Source organism: Pseudorca crassidens, chromosome 2, assembly GCF_039906515.1.
Source record: "Pseudorca crassidens isolate mPseCra1 chromosome 2, mPseCra1.hap1, whole genome shotgun sequence".
Classification (NCBI taxonomy): Eukaryota; Metazoa; Chordata; class Mammalia; order Artiodactyla; family Delphinidae; genus Pseudorca; species Pseudorca crassidens.
Window position 1 is genome coordinate 144,034,024 of NC_090297.1, and position 13,794 is coordinate 144,047,817.

At 51.7% G+C, this 13,794-nt stretch overlaps 1 protein-coding gene across 1 annotated transcript; it reads left to right on the top strand.

The window, feature by feature from the left end:
• The first annotated feature begins 898 nt into the window (after window positions 1–898).
• BATF3 (basic leucine zipper ATF-like transcription factor 3) lies at window positions 899–13,459 on the top strand. The gene is made up of 3 exons (XM_067729002.1): window positions 899–1,063; window positions 4,407–4,511; window positions 12,961–13,459. Exons 1-3 carry the CDS (start codon window positions 986–988, stop codon window positions 13,144–13,146), a joined length of 369 nt encoding a protein of 122 aa, XP_067585103.1. The 5' UTR covers window positions 899–985; the 3' UTR covers window positions 13,147–13,459.
• The last annotated feature ends 335 nt before the right edge of the window (window positions 13,460–13,794 follow it).

Consider the following 13,794-nt stretch of genomic DNA (forward strand, 5'->3'; position numbering starts at 1 on the left):
AGCACGGAGAGTCCAGATCCCCGAACCTGTTAAACAGAGACGTCCACCGCGCCAGCTTGGCTCTCGGGGAAGCCCAGCCACTGTTAAATTCCAGGACAATCTCTTCCTTGCCACCCTCCACTGAGGGAATTCACCCTCGGGGCCGCCCCGCCTGGCTCCCTCCCACAGCCCTGCGAAGACTGGAGTAGGTGCTCCCCTCAGAAAGGCCCTGGAGTGCCCCGTGGCTCTCAGGGTGCGCAGTGGGACTCGGTAAAGCCGCTGTCCCCTCCCGGGGACAGCGCCTCCTGGGCAGGGCAGCCGGGGCCCGCGGAAGGAGCGAGAGTGGTGCCCGCGTGACTGATCGCGGCGAAGAAAGTCCCCCGAGACTGTGACCCCTGCGCTGGGGGAAGGCGGGGCCGATGCGCAGGAAGATGCCGTGATGGGACCGGGAAAAAAAAACACCAACCCCAAACCACCCACTCGTGTTTCTCAACCCGAGTTCACCGAGAGCGGCCGAAAGACCCCAGAAGCTGCGCCGCACCTCCTCGACCCCCACCTGCCCAGCCTCGCTTCTTGTGGGTGGGCTTCGCGCTCCCTCCCGGGTTTCGGAGTCACCACGTGACTTCCACGAAGAGTGAGGCCCCAGCGGAAAGCTGCCACAGGGGTGGTATTTGGGACCCCGAGGTGCGGCGAGAGGGCGGGGAGAGGAGGAAACGAGGCGGGGGTGGGAGGAGGGGGCGGGGCGGACTTGAGGACGGGAAGGACGGCGGGCTTGGACTGGGGGGTGGGGAAACCCGGGCGTTGCGCAGAGGGCGCTGGAGCCGGGAAAGCGGGAAGCCCGAGGGGGCGCGGCAGAGGCGGCGGCCGGCAGGTGCTGGGGCGCGGGGATGCCGGTGGCTGGAGAGAGCCGGTAGGCAGCTCCCCGCGTGCAGGGCGCGCCGGGCCGGGCGGCCGCTCCTCTGCTAGGCTGCGCGGCGGGGCGGGCCGGGCCGGAGAAGCGCGCGGCATGTCGCAAGGGCTCCCGGCCGCCGGCAGCGTCCTGCAGAGGAGCTTCGCGGCTCCGGGGAACCAGGCGCAGCCGCAGGTAGTGAACTAGAGGCTCGGGGAGGACCGCGGGCGATGCGGGGGTGGGCGTGCCTGGGGGCGCGAGGAGGTGGGTGCCGGGGCTCCAGTGTGGCGACCACTGAGTGCAAGGGTGGAGGGCCCTGCGGGAGCTAGACGCGAGCGGTGTGGGGGCCGCGGGGGCGGGCCAGGGACCCTGGCGTGCGCCTCTGCCCTGCCGCCCCCGCGCACGCACGGTGCCCGGGGCGTCCGGGATGGTGACTGGGCTCCTGAGCCTGGGAGGGGGAGAGGCCAGAGGGCGCCGTCGCCTGGTAGGGCTGGGCACTGTCCACGCTCCCCCGCACGTGGGGTCCCCGCTGCCTTGGGCGTCGCCATCCATGCGCCGCCGCCGGCTGCCACCCCACCGCTGGAGCGCGTGGTCCTTCCCCGCCGCTCCGAGCGGGGGCCAAGGTGTGGAGAGGGGAAATTCCGCTACAAGGGGAAACTCGTGCCCAGGCACTCCCAACATCTACCGGCTGCCTCCCGAATGGCCTAGCGGTGCGAGGTAGGGGCCAGAAGTAGGCGGACTCCACCCTCAGAACTGGTGGAAAGCTCTTGGCTGGCGCTCGGTCCTGTGCGCTGTCCACCACCACGTTTACAACCGCGTACTGGGGAAACTGACACAAAGTTGCCCGCAGGGACTGCAGTATGAGAACTTCCCGCTCTGCTGCTTTAGGACTGAGTCTTTTCATGGTTATGCCCTTCTCACTTCGGTGCCTGGCACAGGATGTCATCGGGTGACGCTAGAGAGCCACACATCTGAGTTTAGGCCTGGACTTTGCCACACACAGGCTGAGTAGCCTTGGGCAATTTGCTCAACCTCTCTGAACCTCAATTTCCCCACGTGTAAAATCAATATGACAATAAAAACTTCTCATGATATTTATGAGAACTAATTGAGATGTGGTTAATAATACATGAATATCTCAACAGTTTGCTCCCCTCTTTCCATCTTTTTTTTTTTTTTTTTTTTTTGCGGTACGCGGGCTTCCCACTGTTGTGGCCTCTCCTGTTGCGGAGCACAGGCTCCAGACACGCAGGCTCAGCGGCCATGGCTCACGGGCCCAGCCGCTCCGCGGCATGTGGGATCTTCCCGGACCGGGGCACGAACCCGTGTCCCCTGCATCGGCAGGCGGACCCCCAACCACTGCGCCACCAGGGAAGACCCCCTCTTTCCATCTTGATTAAATGTTTCTGCTGGTTGTCAGGTATGACAATATGATAGGTGATAAATCCAGTTGGAGTGTCTGCTCCTATAGGGCGGAATGCAGACTGCTTCATGTGCCCTATGAATTTCTGATGATGAACAGAGAGGCATGATTTGGTGACAGGCACTATGGGGGACTCAATAAAAACTAGCAGCAGCCTTAACAGAGATTATTGAGGGCATACCATGCGCTGGTAGCTTTGGGATAAAATCTCATTTTATCCTATGCAGCCCCAAGCATTGGGCTGTTAGGATGATCATTGCAGAGATTACTGACCACTTGTTCAGGGCATGTGTCTCTAGTGCCCAGGACAGTGCCTGGCACATGGCAGGTACTCAGTTAATACTTGCTGAAGGAATGAATGAATCACACAACAAATGAGAAAATGGAAAAATCAGAGAGTTTAAATCATTTGCCCGACACCATATTGATAGTAAGAGACAAAACCAGGAACTGTGTATTTCTAAAGCTAAAAGTTCTGTCTGCTGCACTCGCTGTTGTGTTCCGGTTATATCTACCAAGACTTCTTTGCTTCTAAGGGACTACATTTTAACGTTCTATGCCTGTTCCCTTAAGCACTGCCTCCAGTCCACTTCTATTTGTTATGTTCTTTCTTCTTGTCCTTTCATAGCTTTATATTCTTGCATATGCTGAAAATTCTTTACCTGCTGTAACTTGGGGAGGTGATATGGGTCTTTTCTTATTTGGAATATTAGACCAGATAAAATGATAACTGAAAACATCCATTATTTTATGTTATCAATATTTACTTTCCATTAATAGTAATAATTGAGTAGCTTTCCTGTGTTTGTATCCCACTAATCTCTTGGCCTTTAAACTCTTTAAAGGTAGTATTTCCCGGGTGTCTCCTCATAGGGTTCTGGAAAGCAAATACTGCCCCACCTCTCCATGTTTTCTATAACTGGATAAAGTGTTTTTACCATGGTAGGTGGATTTTTCTGCCTGCCTGTTTCAGGATAACTCTTTTTTTTTTTTGCTGTATGCGGGCCTCTCACTGTTGTGGCCTCTCCCGTTGCGGAGCACAGGCTCCGGACGCTCAGGCTTAGCGGCCATGGCTCACGGGCCCAGCCGCTCCGTGGCATGTGGGCTCTTCCGGGACCGGGGCACGAACCCGTGTCCCCTGCATCGGCAGGCGGACTCTCAACCACTGCGCCACCAGGGAAGCCCTCAGGATAACTCTTGAAGGATTTGACCAAGTTTGGTTAAACCTCATATACAGCCAAGAGCTTTCAAGACACATCATAAATTTGCTTTCTCATTCGCCCTGACCTGTGTGTGAAACAAAACGTCAGTCAGACATTGTTCAAAGGAACCTCTTGTTGTGGCGTTCAGGATCACGTGGTATGTTGGGAGAGTTCCGTGGTTGCAGTTAGTTATCAGCGTAATGGTGATTTGTACACGGTCTCAAAAGGACCTGTTTGCAAACATTTTAGAAATATGTTTTAGAAATGATGCTTCCTATATACAAGAAACCAAAGTGGTTAACTAGGGGTCTGCTTTTCAATGTTTTATTCTTTCTAATTTTTAAACTATGTAGATGTTTTACCAACTAAAAATTTTAAATGATATCTTCTAAATTAAAAAAAAAAAAAAAAAAAAGTACCTGTTTGTGTGTGGTGGCAGAAGCCCCGGCCCACAGCAAGTCCCAGATAGCAGCCGCCTTCTGCCTTTCCCGTCCTCAGATGAGCACCAACACCACACCTCTTCCAGGCACAGGCCCTGCAGGGGAGAGGTTTGAGAACGTTGGTTTGGAGTCCAGCAGACCTGAGTTCCACTTCCCGTTCTCCCCGCTACTAGCTGTGATACCTGGAGCAAGTTCCTCAGCATCTCTGAGTTTCTTATTCCTCATCTTTTAGATGGCGGTCCCACCACACATTTCTCAGGGTGGCGACAGGGGTTAACAGCTAGCACAGTCATAGCGCATGGTGAGTGCTCCTCGACGTGGGGCCACTGTTACCCTACTGATGTAGCAGCAAGCACTGCTGTGGCTGCAAAGAAAATGGTGACGCTCCGTAAGCAATGCTGGGTGAAGAGAAAGGGCAGGGAAGGTGAGGCGAGGGGCCTCAGCATCACACCTGACCAAACCTTCCCCCCCAGAGCCCTGAGGATGATGACAGGAAGGTCCGAAGGAGGGAAAAAAACCGAGTTGCTGCTCAGAGAAGCCGGAAGAAGCAGACCCAGAAGGCTGACAAACTCCATGAGGTGAGAGTGTGTTTAGGGCAGAGCCATGCAAGGGCCACGGCAAGGAGTCATCCTCCACCCTTGCACTGTGGTGGACCTAAGGTCACACCCTGGTCCTCACCAGTTCGGCCACATGCATGTCTAGTTCTGCTGTGTCCTTCCAGCCCAGTGTTCTGAGTCTTCACTCACTGGTGTCTTCATTTCTCCCTCACTGGTTGCATCTCACACTCACGTTTCCTTTATTATAAAATGAAGAACCCACCTTTTGATCCTGATTCCCTTTCAAGCTAGCGCCCCATTTCTTTTCTTTCCCTCTTTTATTCCCCTGCTTATTAAAAAGAGACAGGCTGTCTCCATGTCCTCAGTTCCTGTTTATTCCCCAGTCCTCTGTGGTATCGTTTCTGCTCCCCCAACACACATACACGCACACACGCACATGCACACTTCCTACAGAAGCTGCTCCGCTGAGGCCACTAGTGCCCTGGCACTGCCCGGTCTAGGGACCTCTTTCTAGTCCCCTCATCCTTCGCCTTGCTGGCTCCTCTGACACCACTGATCCTCGCCTTCTTGAAACCTTCTTTCAAGGTCTTTAGCTTCTAAAAGACCAGTTTCCTATTTCTCCTGACCCTCTTCACCACTTTTTTCTTAGTTTCTTTGTTCACTTTTCTACCTCTGTCTGTTTTCTTAAAAGTTGGTGCTGACCAGGCTTTCAGACTCTGCCCTTTTTTCTTCTCACCCTGGAAGACTTAATCTATTAATCTGTTCTGCCAACGTCAGCTCCCAACATCACTTACTCTCAGGTAGGCATTGATTACTCCAAGACCTCTGGCCCTAACCCCACATGACCAGCGTCTGCTTAGATACCTCCAAATGGGTCGCCACAGCTCCTCAGCTGCAGCATGACCACGATAGCGTGTCTGTTCACCCTGAGACTTTCTCTTCTCACTGTCATCAAATTGTAGTTAATGGAGCTAACTAACCATCTATCTTATCACCCAAATCAGGAACCTGAGCTTTATTCTAAACTCTTCCATTTTCCTCTATCCCTGTGCATAATCCCACGTAATCTCACAGTCAGGACATGGGAACCGACGTCGAAGGCATCCCAGGATCTGTCCAAGGAATGGATGGCATTCCCATGCTCTTGTCTTTGCATAGGGTTGGTGTGAATATTAAGGGTTTTAGTTCAGCTCTCTCCTGCCACACTTTCTGGCCATAGATTGTCTCAGCAAGGCCAGTCTGAGGGGCATTGATAGCACAGGAGACTCTGAGGTGTTATGAGGGGGAAATGACAGTCTCTAAAAACCCCTTCACACTGAGCAGAGAACAGATTTAGAATGCACAGGCTCCAGGGAGAGGTGACCCACTGATATAAATTCCCAGAGGGCCATAGATTATAAATATTACGTTCTTTCTTGAAAGTAGGAAGTCTGGGCTGTAGAAAGAGACTAGGATCTTCAGACCAGGGTCAGGGAAGGTCTGTCCCAGCCGGGATTAGTTCTGTAAAATTTCCACAGAGGAATTGGGGTGCCCTTTGCCTCCTTTCTTCCCTCCCCCTTGCTCCTGAAGCAAGCCTGGTTCTAGCTTCATGCTACCAAATAACCCCCAGAAGGGACTTGTGGCTTGGTCAGTGCAAGGCCCTATATTCAGAACACATGTGCTAGCAGGACCCTTCCTCTCGAGGAACTTCTAGTTGCAGCCAGATGCATCAATATCAAAACACACTAGAGAACACCTGGTTTTAACTCCCAAGTGATTATGTGTGTGGAGGTGACTGAATGACTTGGACAAGATCTTTCATGGAGCAAGGTCGAGTAGATTCGTTCAACAAATATTGATCAAGAACCACTGCAGGCAAGGCATTGCCACTGGGTCACAAGGAGGGGATTAAGATCTCATTCCTGTCCTTGGGAGGCATGAGTCTCAAGGAAAGTATATTCGTTTCCTATGGCTGCTGTAACAAATCATGACAAAGTTGGTGACTTAAAACAACACAGATCTATTTTATCTCACAGTTTTGGAGGCCAGGCATATGAAATGGGTCTCACTGGGCTAAAATCAAGGTGTCAACAGGGCTGCATTCCTTCTGGAGGCTCTGTGGAGGAATCCGTTTCTTGCCTTTTCGAGTTTCTAGAGGCTTCTGTATTCCTTGGCTTGTTGGTCCCCTTCCATTTTCAAAGCCAGCACTGGCCAGTTGAGTCTTTCTCACCCTGCCTCACTCTGACACCGTTTCTGTTGTTACATCTCCTTCTCTGCTTCCTCTTTCCCTAACACTCTCATGATTACACTGGGCTCGCCTGCATAATCTGGGATAATCTCCCTCTTTTAAGATATTCAGTTTAGTCACATCTGCAAAGTCCCTTTGGCCATGTAAGGTAACATAGGCACAGGTTCCAGAGATTGGATGTAAACATCGTGGGGGTTGGCATTATTCTGCCTACCACAAACATAAATACTTTACTACAGTGTCACAAAAAGATGGGTCTCTCTCAATTTCTGTCATTGTTGGATGTGATAATGAAATGAACTAGATTTCCGGGAAATTTAGGGGTGATTTGCCACATTTACTCCTGCCTAATCCCTCTTAGAATGGTGGGTGGAGGGCCCTTCATAGGATTCTTAGCTTGTTCTGCTGTCCATAAACATAACTGTGCCAGTTGCCCTTTCCAGAAGGGGGCCGACTGATCTGAAACCCAGTCCCTCCACAGAAGAACACGCCCTTCTCCTCTTTCTCTGTGGAGCTACAAGAATGGATTAGGGTCATGCACCACTGGCAGATCACCTCAGCAACGCCAGTTTTGTTGGGAAACATAGTATCAAGGAGGCCAGGACAGTGCTTCCATCCATACACAGGCCCCAAAGCAGAAGTCCACCCTTTACCGTCACTAGCTACACACAAGTGTCATTGGTCACTGGTGTCAGTAGTCACTTTGGTGACTAGTTTTTAAATTTTGAGAAACATCTACATATTGAGAGTGGGATGTCTGGTTAAGAAATGTGGTGATGAATAATGTTACTGTGCTCCAGTGAGCTGCAGGCAGAGGACTTAGCACCCTGCTTTGGGTCACAGCTGAAAGCCCCTCAGGCTCCCTGGGGCTCCCAGGACACATCTAGGTTGGGAAAAGTAAGAGCCAGACACAGTGCATGGAGACCTTCTCCTCAGACTTGGAATGAGGCCAGCTCATGGGGAGACACCGAAGGGCACAGAAAACTGCCACCTGGTAGCCACGACTGCCCACTACTCCCTGGGGAGCTGAGCCCATCATGAGGGCTTTGAGTAAATGTAAAATAGATAGCTAGTGGGAAGCAGCTGCACAGTGCAGGGAGATCAGCTCGGTGCTTTGTGACCGCCTAGAGGGGTGGGATAGGGAGGATGGGAGGGAGACACAAGAGGGAAGAGATGTGGGGATATATGTATACATATAGCTGATTCACTTTGTTATACAGCAGAAACTAACACACCATTGTAAAGCAATTATACTCCAATAAAGATGTTAAAAAAAAAAAGGGCTTTGAGTAAAGCCCTTATCCCATAAATTCCTCTATCCTATACTGTGGGCTAGCATTGCTAAATATCTCCAAGTAACTCAAGCTCTTTATTTGCCTTTCCTGAACACCATGAAGGGGAATATTTAGAGCAAGACATGTTTAAAATTCCCACTTCCTCTCCTGCCCACTCAGTTCTTGAGCCTCTCTCACCTCCAACATCCAGAAAATCCTCCTCCAGTCCCAGCTGTTACAAGTCTCTCAGCTGCCTTCTTCCTCCCCCAGCTCTCCATCCCCAAAGCCCGGGGACTATCCATCAGGGCAGAACCCCCTTGGAGGGCAGGGCGGGAGGAGAAGCTGAGCAGGCCAAGCCAGAGAGAGACTGGGGTCACTCTTCAGAGATGTCTGAGTTTCCCCCTCAGGGTGGTGGCTGCCAAAAGTCACCCCACAGTGATAAGAAGCAGTTCCTAGTGTGTATCTGTGCACCTCGCTGTTCACTGTGGCTTTTCGAGTTTTCCCTTCAAGGCACTTACCCTTCTCATGGAGACTTTGACCCGTATTCATCTCTGAATATTAGGCACATGGCCGGGGTGCAGATTCACAAATGGGAACCCAAGAAAACAGTCCAGGTCTCTAAGCCCAGTTGAAAGTGTCTCAGAAGTGGGTCACACTGGTTCAAGCCAGGCACCCAAAGGTGTAAGACTAAGAAAGAACTTTGAGTCAGAAAAGGAAGGCAGCGATGCCATCCTCAGGAGCCCCAAATGTCACAAACTGACAACTTTCTTGGGCAACATGGTTGTGGTACGTGTTGCCCTGGTGTTTTCAGATATTGCATACTCTAAGAGAATCCTTCATGTCAGTCCTCACTGGGTTTAGAAACTGATGATGACACTAATTTGTACAGCCCTTGCTGGTGACACAATTTTTCTGCTGGGAAATATATGAGCTTAAGGCTTGGGAATAGACTTATGGTAAAATCCTGAGCTCACGTAGCCCTTTACTGCTGGTAACCACCATGGGGGGAAATTTGGGCCCAGACGCTGCCAAGCGAAAGCAGAATTGCTGTCATTGCCTGAGAGCTGCAGTTGACCTTGAAGTCAGGGATTAGGCCCCAAGTCTGCATGACCTCAGAAAAGCCACCGTACCTCTGAGTTTCAGTTGTCTCGCTTGTGAAATGGGGTCTGTGTCCTCCTGATGGGCTTTTCCTTCCCCTCATTTCCTTCCCACCTTAGTTATCACCTCTGGTCCCTGGTACCCACATGAGCTTCTTTACCAGTCTTTGCCTCAGAGGCATCCTAGACCCTGAATCCCCCCCCCCAGACGGCACCTCATTCCTCAATCAGCCTCTCTTTAGAAGCTCAGACCAGGGTTTCTCAGCCGCAGCACTATTGGCCTTTGGGGTCAGCTATTTCCTCGTTGGGGTGGGGGCAGTAGTGCCCCCTTCCCAGCTGTGACAACCCAAACTGTCGCCAGCCGCTCCAGATGTTCCCCAGGGACTGTCAGAATTGGCCCAGTTGAGAATTATTGCCCTAGACAGCTTAGTTTCTGAGGCAGAAGTGGGATTTGCAGAGATTTCAACACCTCCCATTTCTGGTCTCTGCTTTGTGACTGTGTCCTGCACATACCCAGAGAAGGCAGCACAGTGACCTCAAATCCTCCTGAGGTAGGAGATTGGAAAGTCAGTGATATTTGAGCTAAACTGATCATCTCTTTGGAAATAACAAAGGATCTAATGTTCTTGGCTTCTTTTTCACATATGTTAAGTCCAGGTAATCTCTCCTCAGGTTGAAGTGGGTCTTACTATTCCCCTTTGTACCCACTCAGTGTTCTCACCTCCTCTTTCTCCCCTCTCAGCTCCCTCTTTTATTTTTGTGGAACTGGTCTCGCTTGAAGAAGATTTTGACTTCTTCTCTTTTTATTCCCTCAGCTCAGTAAAAGCCCCTCCGCAGATTTATGAGTAAAACTTAAATCCCAGAAGAGAAAGTCCCTGTGGAGAAGGCAGCCGAGGGGCCTGCTGGAGGCCCGCGACAGGCAGCTCTGTGGCCTTTCTGAGCTGGGGCTCGGGGAGAGCCGTGGACTTCGGCAGCATGGCCCCTGTGGCTTCCAGAGGGAGAGCTCAGAAGCTCAGAAGCATCTTGCCACAGCATTCAGTAACTATACAAAGGCATGTGGAATATTCTGCTACAGGAAGAATTCTGTTCTTTGGAATCTAGTTAAAATGTTAGCTCATCGCTGGGCTTCCCTGGTGGCGCAGTGGTTGGGAGTCTGCCTGCCGATGCAGGGGACACGGCTTCATGACCCGGTCCGGGAAGATCCCACATGCCGCGGAGCGGCTGGGCCCGTGAGCCATGGCCACTGGGCCTGCACGTCCGGAGCCAGTGCTCCGCAACGGAAAGGCCACAACAGTGAGAGGCCCGCGTACTGCCAAAAAAAAAAAAAAAAAAAAAAATCTTAGCTCATCGGAACCATTCAAATGTATTCTTCATTTTACTTGGAGGTGAAGAGAATTTCCAGTTGCAGGGTGGAGAGAGAGAGAGAGAGAGAGAGAGAGAGAGAGAGAGAGAGACCGCGCGCGCATGCGCGCATGTACGAACTCTGTCAGCCCTTTGCTACAGGCAGCGCTCCCCACGATGCCTAGGTCCCCATCCCCTCCTCCCAGCCAGACCCTTCCTGCCCACAGAGGGCCTCTTGCTGCATTGGGAGACTGCATTCTGACTCCTGGACTAGAGCTGTCAGAGGCCAGAGGAGAGCCTGGGGCATTGGGGGTGGTAGGCCTGGAGGAGAGCTGAAGGCGTAATGCAGCCAGGGTACTAGGGGGCCAAAGTGGCCCAGCTCAGCCTGTGGCAGGGTGGGCGAGGCCCGCTGCCATGGAGAGTATTCCGGGTCACCCTGAGAGCCTGCCTGGGAAAGACAGGAGGCAGAGAGATAGCTCTGATGGCCTCTATGTGCAACCTCTCTGAGGCCCTTGTTCTGAGAGGGAGGAAAGTGCCTAGAGTGGGAGGGAGGGAAGGAAGGGGGCAGGAGAAGGAGACCAAGGGCAAGGGTTGTGGAGTCACTGAGCTCGTAGATGTTGGCACTGGGGCCTGTCGGGCAGGGGTACAGGAGAAGGTAGCAGAGGCCCCTAGTTGCTATACATTTCTGATCTTTGGGGAGAAACCTTATTTAATATAAGTAAGATTGACTATGATGCAAGACTGAATAGAACACGTAATGAGAGATGTGGTTCCATTAGGTGCTATGATCTGGGAAGCCTTCCTGGAGGTGTTGGGCTTGACCTTCCACACACAAGCAGGAAGGCAGCCCAGTTGAGGATAACAGCTTTAGTAAAGAGGCAGAGCTGAGAATTTGCATGTATCTTCATGGCCTGTAAGAAGATCAGACTTTTTTAGTACTATTTCTTAAAAGTTACTGGTAAGATAATAAGGTTGGGCTCCCAGCTCAGGGAATGCATGGCATGCATGGTTCAACAAAGCCTAACCATATGAATCAACCTAGAAGTGATTGAAAACAACATTTCAACAAGATGCAAATAGGATCGTCAGCCTTAAGAAGGTCTCTCTTGATATGCCATAGGGCTCTGTAAGTGGCCGAGTATTGTAGGACTTATTAATGAGTTGGGTGAAGAAAAGGAAGACCTACTTCATCGAGTTAGCGGACAGCTTAGAGCTGTGTGGTATCACTAACCCAGGAGCTGACACAATCGATATTCAAAAAGATTTTGCTAGGCTGGCAGATGACCAAGCGAACAGGGCGACATTCAGTAGAAGAGGATGTAAGGCCCACCCTTAAGCCAAAGTATCAGTTGTAGTTCAAGTACGAACAGAGAAGCGGCCGATGCAGACGAAGCTTGCACTGCTCTGCATTCTCAGAGAGAATCCCCAGAGCTAGGTGGCTGCGCACTTGGGTCCCACCCAGAGCAGACTACCTCACGCATTTGCCCTCTGAATGGCGGGACCATCCCCAGAATCGTGCATTGTGTTTTGGGAACATTTTCTCAGAGCTCCTGGCGAATTGGAACGTGTGTTGGGAATGGCCTCCCAAAGGGCGTTGGAACCAGAAGTCCTGAAACCCAAGAAACTCAGAGGACCTGAAGCAGTTGGGCTCAGAGAATACCTAAGGGGAAGTGGTATGGGGACGTCGCCTAACATTTCAAGAACTGTGATGTTGAAAAAGTATTGCATGTACTCTATGTGGTTCCATAGGTGGAACCAAGCCCAGTGGGTGGGTTTAAAGGAGAGAATGACTTTGGATAGTACAAAGAGGAGCTTTCTAATAGAGCAGCTCAGAAATAGCAGGAACTGTCTTTTGAAGGAGAGAGTGTCCAGCACAAGTTGGATGTCGGGGCTAGAATTACATAGGGAAGGTTTCTGCACTGTGTGGTTTGGGCTAAGGGCTCTCTGATCTCCCGCAGTTCTAAGCCTCTGTAAACTCTGATATAGTGGAAGCTTAACAGGTGAGTGTTGGAGCAAAGCCAAGGCAAGGGGTGTTTTCATTCATTTACTCAGCATTCGACAAACATGTGTTATGTTCCTGGCACTGTTCCAGGTGCTGGGGCTGTAACAGTGAACCCAGCAGAAACCACCAGAAAGCAGATCAGCGGCTGTGGGGAGAGGGTCACTGACTGCAGAGGGAGATCAGGGAACTTCTCAGAGTGATGGAAATGTTCTGTGTCTTGATCAACACAGGTGTTTACATTTGTCAAAACTCATCAAATTATACACCTAAAATTAGGTGCATTTTATTTTATGTCAATTATAAATAAGATAATAAAGATGATTCAGAAGACAAAGCCCGGCCCTCATCCTGGTGGGAGGGGAGAGACGTGAAGCAAATGAACAAACAAATCTGAGTGGTGGAGGCGGCTAATGAGAAAGATTTCAGGGAAGGAGGTGAGCATCGTGGCCGGGGTTAGATCTGCCCGGAGGACAGAGGAAGGGCACGTGGTTTCAGAACCGATGCTGAAGACTGATTTCTGTCTTCCCAGGAGTATGAGTGCCTGGAGCAAGAAAACACAGTGCTGCGGAGAGAGATCGGGAAGCTGACGGAGGAGCTGAAGCACCTGAGCGAGGTGCTGAAAGAGCACGAGAAGATATGCCCGCTGCTGCTCTGCCCCGTGAACTTTGTGCCGGTGCCGCGGCTGGACCCCGTGGCTGGCTGCCTGCCCCGGTGAAGCCCAGAGACGGTCCTCCTCTGCCCAGCAAGGAGCGTTGGTCTTTCTCACACCTGGGAAGAGGCTTCCCTCTGCATCCATGTACCGGGGGACCTGTGGCCGGGTCAGCTCTTAGGAGCTCCGGGCCGTGTCCCCAGCAGCCCAGGCTCAGCATGATGCTGTCACAGGCCCCTGACTCAGAGCCTTTAGCGGATCCAGGCAGGGAGGCCATCTTCATGAATCACTGCGCATCCACTCTGGCAGCTAGTAGGTTCCGTTTTTGTGCAGAATCATTTCCTCTAGCACATGGATAATAAAGGTGTTATCTTCTCTTCTTTCGCCAAGTTCTTAGAATTTAGAGACACAATACCTTTCCTCTTCCTGAAGAGGTCATCTCCTGTCTCCTCAGGTGGTTTTGCAGCTCCTGGGTCTTGCTTCTCCTCCTGGTCATCTCCCCCATGATCACATCCATGCTAGATGAGGAGGCACCTTTGGGGTGGGACTCCCCTGCCACCCCAGCTGGGTCATGCAGGGGTGTGCTGGGCATGACTCGTGCTTGTCTTATGCGCTGCGTGACCCTCCATCCTGGTCAGCTTTCCCACCCAGGCTGGACCGTCCTGGAAGCTTTTCCACTCCAGGCTGGTTTTCCCATGTGCTCTGTATATTCCC

Excerpts from the sequence above, each read along its gene's own strand:
- BATF3 (XM_067729002.1), top strand. The coding sequence starts at position 986 with ATGTCGCAAGGGCTCCCGGCCGCCGGCAGCGTCCTGCAGAGGAGCTTC. Across the intron at positions 1,064-4,406 it reads GGAACCAGGCGCAGCCGCAG|AGCCCTGAGGATGATGACAG; the intron begins GTAGTGAACTAG and ends CTTCCCCCCCAG. Across the intron at positions 4,512-12,960 it reads AGGCTGACAAACTCCATGAG|GAGTATGAGTGCCTGGAGCA; the intron begins GTGAGAGTGTGT and ends CTGTCTTCCCAG.